Source organism: Coffea arabica, chromosome 2e (assembly GCF_036785885.1).
Source record: "Coffea arabica cultivar ET-39 chromosome 2e, Coffea Arabica ET-39 HiFi, whole genome shotgun sequence".
In the NCBI taxonomy this organism is placed as follows: domain Eukaryota; kingdom Viridiplantae; phylum Streptophyta; class Magnoliopsida; order Gentianales; family Rubiaceae; genus Coffea; species Coffea arabica.
Window position 1 is genome coordinate 10,264,653 of NC_092313.1, and position 9,572 is coordinate 10,274,224.

The following is a 9,572-nucleotide window of genomic DNA, read 5'->3' on the forward strand; positions in this document are numbered from 1 at the left end:
TAATTTTCAATATTTGGATACCATCCTTTTTATTGGAAAAATATACAACAAAAGAACAAGATTTTCAAGGAAAAACCTAATCTTTTGTACAAATAAGGAAAAAGAAACAAACAGTATCAACCAAAAATAGTAAACCTAGACAAATTAGCCAGCCCGCCCGTCCACCCACCCAAAACAACCCAACCACCTCCCCCTCCCCAAAAGGAAGAAAGAAAAAAGAAGTGTGACTAACCTCTAATTGAAACTTGAATTTTCCCAAATTCATCATAGTTATCCACCATATCATAATCACCAAAAAACTTCACATTTCACCTCCAACCCCTAAAAAGTAAATTGGACTTTCCAATTCAGCTAAGATTTCTTCTATTCTTCCCTTGCAGTACTTGGATCAAATTTTTTGCATTTCTTCTCACCTTCTCATTATCATCTTCCAACAACCCCAAACAAATCTCAAAAATGCCTTCTCTTAAAACTTCCAAACACATTCTTTCACTACAACTACACAACAAATTTATAGTCAAAAGCCCATATTGTACCCCTCTTGAACTCCCATTTTTCAATACAAAAATCAAAATTTCCAAAAACCCATCATAGCCTAGCATTTCTTTTCTGCCCTCTGCACATTTTGCCAGCAAGCCCAAAACTTCCACGGCCCGCTCTAGTCCCGAACTCGCATTTTGGATTAGTATCGGAACGGCCCGATTCTCCACGGCCCGAACCCGATTATCGGCGAAGGAGCAGAGGGTGAACAGAGCTGTGGCGGCCTCTTTTCTCTCCCTTCCATTCCCGGCCCGGAGAAGCCCGATTAGGCCCGAAATGGCTTTCGGGTACGCCCCGATTGTGGCCTTGTTGACTTCCACCACCGCGAGGCTGGTCAACACCGTAGCTGCCACAGCACGGGAGTCACCGTAGCCAGAGCGAACAGCGGCGACTAATTTTCCGACAACCCCTTCGGCGACGAGCCCGACTTTGTTATCGTCATCCAAGCTCAAGTTAAGCAGCAAATGGAGGGCTTTTGCTTGGAGCGAGGTGTCGTCGGCGTTGACGCAGTTCAAAACAGCCGACACAGCTCCGGACTCAGTCAGTCGGCGGCGAATTGAGGAATCCCGTTTACAGAGGCGACCCAGCTGGTCGAGCGAGTCGAGCTTGCAGACCAGATGAGAAGAAACGGAGACGATGGTTTGGATTAAGGAATTCGGGTCCGGGTTGGTATGGGCTTCGGGGAGAGGGACTAGGGTATAACTGGAAATTAAGCTCCGAAGGGCGTGGTTGGGGATGAGGGAAGGTGGCTCGGAGAGGGGTAGTTTAGTAATCGGACATGTACGATGGCCGGCGTCAAGCCACCGTTGGATTGAGGAGCGATCAAAGGTATGGCCCGATGAGAGAATAACCGGGTCAGACATTATCTCGAGGGAAATGGGGCATTTAAAGTCGTCCGGAAACTGGGTTGCCATTTTTCTTTGCTCTCAAATCTTTTACTACCCCTCCCTCTCTCACCCAATCACTCAGTCTGCATATATCTGCGGTGTTTTCGAGCGTAAATGGCGTGTGTACTGTGTGCACTATGTGACACGGTGTGTGTGGAGGTGAGAGAGAGAGAGAGGGTTTATGAGGTTTAGTTCTAAGCTGGGGAAGTGCGAGTGCGACACAAGTGAGGATTAATATGAGGTTGAGAAGTTTGAGTTTGGGACACATTCATATGTTGCAAAATGACAATCTTGCCCCTCATGAGAATGACATTTGAAAAAAAAAAAATTTTTTGGTCGACACACTCATTGAGTGTGTTTGGATAGGAGATTATATATTTACCATTTGTGATGTGAGAGCAAGCAAGTGGTTTTATAAAAAGAAAATTATACTTGAATGAAAATACAACTTATAGGGTAGTCACAAACAAAAAAAAATGGTTAGCTTTCTAATTTTAAGAGTTCTTGTGTTTGTGTCTATCATTCAGATATATCTAGCTTTTTAAAGTTGTTGTTTAGTATAGATGAATTATTTGATAAAAGATTTTAGTAGCATGCTAGATATTCTAATAGTTATGAGTTCTTATATTTGTATCTATCATTTAAATATATCAAGTTTTTAAAGTTGTTTAGTATAGATGAACTCTTTGATAAAAGATTTTAGTAGGACGGTAGATATTCTAATAGTTATAGACATATATAAAACTTCTTTAACTATTATTTGTATTGCTTGACATTTTAAATACTCATGAAATTTTAGAGCTCCTGTGTGTTATATCAGCGTAATATATGTAAGATAAAACAGACTGTAATTAAAAAATATGTCGAAAGAATTTTTCTAAAAAAAAAAAAAAACTGAGGGTCCAAATAAGGATAAAACTTTCATTCTAAAGGATATTTAGAATTGAAATATATGAACCAAACCTTTTACGCATGCCAGTCAAATGAAGTATTCTCATATTTTATTGGGATTATTTAAACCCTCCTAGTGCACATATAAAATAAACCAATGCCTGCCAATCAATGGCATGGAATTCAAAGGTGAGAATGGAAGTTGCTTAACTAACTAGCCAAGATAGGTGGTTGTTATACTTGTTAAGTTTGAAGAAAAGATAACCAATTAGAGGATAACTAAAAAAGTAAACAACCATCATAATATTACCAATTAGAGGAGACATTTGATATGATATAAAAGAAAAGTCGACGACTGAAGGAGATCAGAATAAAGGTAAAGCTATCAATAATATAATGTTTAAAATGAGGTACTTTGGGAACATCAAATAAGTATTAAGTTGAAGAGTTCAACGTAATACTACTACCATTCACAATTGACTAAGAAAAGTTATTAACTAAAACTTGACGAAGGAAAAGCTTGACGAGAAGTTTGAAACTGTAGTTTATATTGCAACAGCATGTATTTTTTTTTTTAAAATATATACTACTGCATTATAAATCAAGAAGGAAAAAAGAAAAGGAAAGAGTTGCAAAGGCGAGTCTTTTTCTTTCTCTTCCTTTTTCTATTATATATATTAGCATGATGTTTTCGACAGACTTAATAGTTTTGGAAATAGCGGGGTCCTTTTCTTGCAGGGGTAATTTTGTAAAAGGGTTCACTTTCTTAACTTTTTCATCAATGCCAACAAAAGCCATATTTTGTGGATAGGATTGCATAAGGATAATTCTGGAAGTAAGCTTAAATTTCTTCCGTTTTAAACCTGGCACCAAGAGCTGTTGCGGTTACTGAAATTACAAGAATAGCCTTATAGTGTCAGAAGAAACCTTGGCCAGTCACGACTCCAGCCGCCGTTCACTTGGAAAATGACATGGAAATTTCTCAAAACATAAGTACTGGATGAGCTATGAGGGTGTTTCTCAACCTTTTTAGTATTTTGATATTTTTGGACCATTTTCAGCCTCGACCAATTTCCCACCACTCAATAAGTTAGTTGGAAAATAAGATTCAATTTCTTTATTAAAAAATATGTTAGTTTTTAACTCTCATTTTTTTTAAATATTTTTGTTCCTTATTTCCTTTTCCATTAAAGTAGGCATAGTAATTATGGAAATCAAGAGAGAGAGGACAGTTAACTATTATACAAAGGCTAAAACAAAACAAAAAAAAGAAAAAGAAAAACTCCAATCGTTGTTGAGTTCAGCTATATTCAAAATTATATTGTTTACTTTTTGCAGTATATCTTTCTCTTCTCCTACTCCTTTGAGAAGTGGGTTAGGAACGAAACAAACACAATAATATGTTTGGCACGCTAGGAAAAAGGATACAGTTAACTCTCATAATTTTTCTTAAAATAAAAAAAAAATTAAATGAAAGACTTTGAATTCAAGAACTCTTGTTTTATAATCTCTTTTCTCTTATCGTCCAATTCAATCATTCTCTCGTTAACTCACATCTTCGTGAATCTTGGTGAATATTTACTCATTGCTTAATCATCTTCTATTCCTTTAAAAGAAGATTCCTATTTTCTTTTTTCTCGTAGAAAAAGAAAAGGAACTACTTTTTCACGCTGAGATGATCTAAACAAAAGTGTTCGGACAATTCAAAAATTCACTCTCCATAATTTTATCCTTTGAGAATATAATTGATGCTGCACTTTTGGATATTCGTTCCTTTGCTTACAGCACTAATATCTTTGACTTTTGGTAGTATTAGTACTAGTTTGCACTGTCAAAAAAGGGATAATTTCTTGTACCTCCTCTAAGGTTTGTCATAATTACAAAGACCTCCTTTCAGGCTTGGAAAAGGAGCATAGTGATACTGGTGAAGACAGAAAATTGAGAGAGAACTTGGAGTAAAGTGATGGGTGATGGTGAGAAAATTAAGAAAAGATTGACAAAGGAGGGCTAGGGAATCGTGGTTATAGAGAGAGTTGAGAGGATACAAACTGGGAAAAAAGGGAAGGCAAAAAAGGTATTGGTGGCAAGGATGAAGATGAAAAGCGACTCTTTTTCTTCAAGTATTTTTGGTTTAAGTACTATGTCGAGGTATTGTAGCCATTTTGTATTTGTATGGAAAGTAAGTGGTATTTCTCAAACTTGAGGGGAAGACTCTTGTAATTATGATAAATCTTAAGGAAGGTATATGGAATTTATCCTGTCGAAGAATAATACCCTTTAGGCAGTTAAAATTAGCCCTAAACTACCTTATGCGCCTAGTTTCCAAGCTTAATCAACCATCCTACCCATGCACATGCAATTTTCCTCCAAAAAAACTATCTTGTTTGAATTGCAATTTTTCTTCCAAAAAATTTTACGTGTTAGGTGAACATATTTTTCAATCATCTTTTCACTTCGCATACGTCAAATCGTTACAAGATATTTTTCAATAAAAACTGTAAAAAATAGCAATCCATCTAACCAAAAAATCTTGATAAACTACTCCTACAATTGCAGAATTTCTGTTCTTATTCCATGTTAAACCTTCAAATTGGACAAAGCGCATGCTTGGTAGGTGCTATTTTTGCATAGATTTTGCTACAACAAGCTTTTGCCACTTTTTGATTGTGTTTTATTGAGAAAAATTCTGAATGCGCCAAGCTTTGACAAGCTTTTCTTTGACAGATATCTATATCTATATAACAGTAAAAAGATTCTTGGTCTTTCTTCGTATCTAACCACAGGACCAGGGTCTACACATAAAATGTACAAGCATGGAACACCACCAGGCCATGAATGGCTTTAACAGTAGTATAACTATCCTGCCAGCGACCCAAAATCCTTTTTTTTTCCCCGAAAGGAAAAGGTGATAAATTTATTCGCACATCTATGGATTAACTTCTACAATAAGAACGGATATGCAGATAAAGTGACTCCAGTGAAAGAAAGCTACCTAAAAGCCAAATTTATAATTTCCAGGTGACTTTTATTGTATCTTATTTCTTCCTTTGACTATCATTTTAGGTAATTACAAGGCAATATAGAATACGATAATTCAGTGGTTTGATGCCAATCTATCGTTAAGTAAGTCAAAGTTCAAGTTTTCCACTCCATTAGTAATTATAAAAAATAAATACTGTCATTATCTTTTGAAATGTTAAATATGTTTGCCAAAACGGAAGTTAAAAATCACACTCAAGCAAAATTTTACTCGATGTCTACAATAATAAAATACTTTTAAACTTAGGCTCCATTTGAGTTTGTGGTGTTTTTGTTAAAAAAATATATATATTTTTGGAGTAGAAGAGCACTTTTAATGTGCATTGTAAACATAATTTCTTGAATTTAATAGCGAAACTTTCCGTTATTAAAGCACTTTTAGCAAAAGTTCACAAATGATGCTTTTAGAGCAACTTTCATATTTTAAAAAATAAAATACTAACTTTAAAAAAATTATTGTAAAATTTGAACTGAATGAAGAGATACATGTGCTTTAGAAATTCAAAAGTGCATATTATCAAATAAAAAAAATACTTATGCAAATATGCATCCGAACAATATGATTAAATATTTTATAAGTACCTTAATTGAAAACTCCGATAATTTAAGCACTTTTTGATGCGTTCTTTGGAGCTTAAGTTTCCATTTGATATGGTACTCATGCTAAAGAGGATTTTTAAAAGGGATACTTGATCCTAGTTACTTCAAAACCTCGATTCGTTCTAGAAGGGAATCACATTTTTTCTAACTTTAGAGGGCAAGAAAAATGAACAAGAAATAGAAAAAGTAAATTATAATGGATTTGATAATGTAAAGTACAGGAGATAAAAGTAGAGGGTCCCGAATTCGAAACCTTCCTCCTAAAAAGAAAAAAATGTAGTATAATGCAGGAGGTTGAGTATTTGACAAGTGTTAGGAAAGTGAGCAACTGAATTTATTAAAGAAAAGTGGAAAAGCAATGCCACGGCATTTATGAGTCGGACCTGTGAGTGAATTTCATCCTCAAAACAAACCTCAGCTCCAGTTAAAGTCACGCTAACGCGTCTTAACCACACCGGTTTGACTTTCAATGATGGGGTCACAGAAATGTCGGAGAAAGCGAGAGAGAGATGCCAGTGACGCGGTAGAAGACATCAAAAACCAGGTGTCAAACCACGAGCTTCGTTCATGATTCAGCTCCTCTATTATTTGACTAGGAAAGCTCAAGTAATGGACGAGGTTCTTGTGGCTTTGAAGCTCAATAGTAGTACAAGTTACTGCCTAATAGGGTGCATTCGAATCTCTTCTAGCGACGCTCGAGATCAAATATGGCTTTGTTTGGATTATATTTTTTTAAATTTTTTTTTTATAAAAAAATTATTATAACAATTTGATATATATGAAATAAAAAAGTAATTAAAAAATGTGTTTATGAAAAATATAATAATTTTTTTTTAAAAAAAAATTGCAATCTAAACAAAGCCCTATCTGAACTCAACTTCATTTTAGTATTCTAGAAACTTCGTAACAAATTTAGAGGAACTTGAATCAAACAAGTTTTTGTTGAATGAGGTGCAAATCATTATACTTCCAAGTTCTAAGTTGAGTGTAAATTGGTTCTCAAACAGAGGGGCACCATCAAATGAATACTGCAAAGGCCTGGTTGGCTTTTAAGTAAGCCAGCGTTATCCACTATGTACCTTATGAATTTTCACATGACGAATATCCAACTTATAACGTGGTGCACTCTTTTTTTTTTTTTAATATAAGTGAAAGGTTTCGAATTCAGAAACTCTCATTTATGACATGCTGGGCTAACTTGTATATTGAACTTTTTTCGCTAAAATCCGAGAGATTTTACCTTTCTTTTGGAAGGATTTCTTTTGTATATTTGATTTTTTATTGACGGGAGTAATGGAATATACCATAGTCGCATGACTGGACGGAGATGGGCTCTTCGTCTAATAGAGGTTGGGTCATTTTCTTGGCCTCTATTGTCCGCAGTAGGGCCACAGCCAATCAATGAATTGCCCCATCCGACGGAAATTATCCTGCGGCTGAAGGGAGGCCGAAAAGTCTTAACGTTTATGGTCAATTACAGTTTGCACCCTTAGACTATGGGGCTCACTTCCACTTTACCCCCCTAGATGCAAACTGGAGACACTACGATACTATGATTCCAAGCTAGGGGGAAAAAAAAATCTTATTGAGAACATTTTGTTTGAAAGTTAGCAGCAAAAGACTAAATAGCCCTTATGTGTTTAATGTCCAATATACCATTTGAATGCCCTTTTTCAAATTTTATTCATTATTGATGGAGATGTCATGTTATATGAACGTGTCTACCTATTTCAAAAAAACAAAATCCTCAAACCATCATGTTTGATAACTATAGTTATGTTCTTTAGGCTGTTTAAAGGATCAAATGCCCTTAGCGTGGACCAGTAATATGAACAAGGGGCCATAAGTAGATGAATGCTAGATTGTCTGCAAGTTTTAGCATCAAAATGGAATAGTCTCATCTGTACGATCTAGGGGGCAAAGTGCAAATGACCACACATTTAGAGGGGCAAATTACTAAACGTTAACATTTCACACTTCGCAATAAAATGCCGATTATGGTCAGGGATAGGAAGTTTCTTTTGTATTTCCTAGAATAGTACTTGTGTCTTTGAAAACGAGGATAATTCAATTCCTGAAATAAAAGAAAAGAAAACGACTAGTGCAGCAAATAAAATAGTACTCCTTTGATCATTATGCACTTGAAAGGGGACGAAACAATAAAATGAACGTAACTTGAGAAAACTCAAATCCCCTTCACCCAAAATGGAATAGCTGACAAATCCTACCGATAAAAAAAGAAAAAGGAAAAAAAAAAAAGAGAGAACATTTTGACCATACATTTTATTTCGGACTTTAATGTAGAAAAAACCTTGCGAACTACAAGGACGTACGTTCGACAAGTATGTTATGCTAACAAGATACATCATGAAAATCAACCTTCTTAAAACTTGAAAATCTTTTCAATAATTAAAAAAACAAAAAACTTGAATAAACCAATTTCTTTTAGATCACAACTTTCAATTTACTCAGACCAGTGATTCACTAGCTATCCTTAATCTAGACTTTCGGGTTAAAGAGAAAGGTCAAATTTTGGATACATCCGATTTTCAAAGATTCAATGATCCAAATTGTGTCACACTACTTGATGAGAATGTATGGCACAATTTGGATCATTAAATCTTTGAAAATTAGATTTATTTAGATATGAACAAAAGAGAAAACTTGATTGCTTAAAAGGTTCTACACATTGCAAATTTTATTTAAAAAAAAAAAAATCATCTCTCAGCATAGTTTTACACTTGAAGTCAATCGTAACTTTTTTTTTTCCAGTAGGTAATCTAGGGTGGCATATGGTCCAGAGCAAAATTATGGCGTTGGTCAATGGTTTCACCATGCTAGATGAAAAGTAAGCAAGAAAAAGCAGGAATATCAATCATGTTAGGCGCAAGCTTTATGGCTTTAACGGCATGGAGACATGAAAAGGTGTTGAACAAGGAATCCATCATCTTCACTTCTCCACTCGTCTAATCTTTCAATCAATTACCAATCCTTCCTCAGCAGTCGGACAATATCCAAACATAAAAGCAAAAGAAAGAAAAAGTGCTCAAAAGGAGCAATCATCGCATCAAATCTGTGGAAAGGCTTCCTCTAGCAATCTTCCAGCACCATCCGTTAGCTCGGGACTCAACCTGAACATCAACATGCAAAACTCCAGCTGGTTAAGTGCACCATCACCATCCAAATCTCCCTCTTTAATCATGCTTTTGATCTCCTCGTCCTGGAACTCTTGCAATCCAAGAAGAGCAGAATTTTTCTTGAGGCTGTCAAAGGTGATCAACCCCTTTTTACCGTCCATGAGCAGCTGAAATCCATTACATAGCTCTTTGATCAATCCCTCACCTCCTAGCTTATCGGCCATAGTAGGCAACAGATCTTCAAAATGAATTGTCGTTGGACTTCTAGCATCCATCGGAATTATGTAGAAAGCTCCAATATCAAGCAAGCAAACGATTCATGGGAAAATAGAAACTAGAAAGTGTGGGTATTAATAGTGCTTAAACTCTTTGGTTAATTACAAGGAAAATTGCGTAAGGTTATACTTGGACCAAAGAAAATATTAACAGGTCCAAGATGCCAGCGTCCTTGGTTACGAGGAAAATTACATAAATTATA

At 35.5% G+C, this 9,572-nt stretch overlaps 2 protein-coding genes across 2 annotated transcripts; both read right to left on the minus strand.

Annotated features, from left to right (window-relative positions):
* Positions 1–1,650, minus strand: LOC113730861 (U-box domain-containing protein 8-like). The gene has a single exon (XM_027255817.2). The coding sequence runs from the start codon at positions 1,452–1,454 to the stop codon at positions 348–350; it is 1,107 nt and encodes a 368-aa protein (XP_027111618.1). The 5' UTR covers positions 1,455–1,650; the 3' UTR covers positions 1–347.
* Positions 1,651–9,024: 7,374 nt separating this feature from the next.
* LOC113730865 (calcium-binding protein KRP1-like) lies at positions 9,025–9,369 on the minus strand. The gene has a single exon (XM_027255823.2). It carries the CDS (start codon positions 9,367–9,369, stop codon positions 9,025–9,027), a length of 345 nt encoding a protein of 114 aa, XP_027111624.1.
* Between the last annotated feature and the right edge of the window lie 203 nt (positions 9,370–9,572).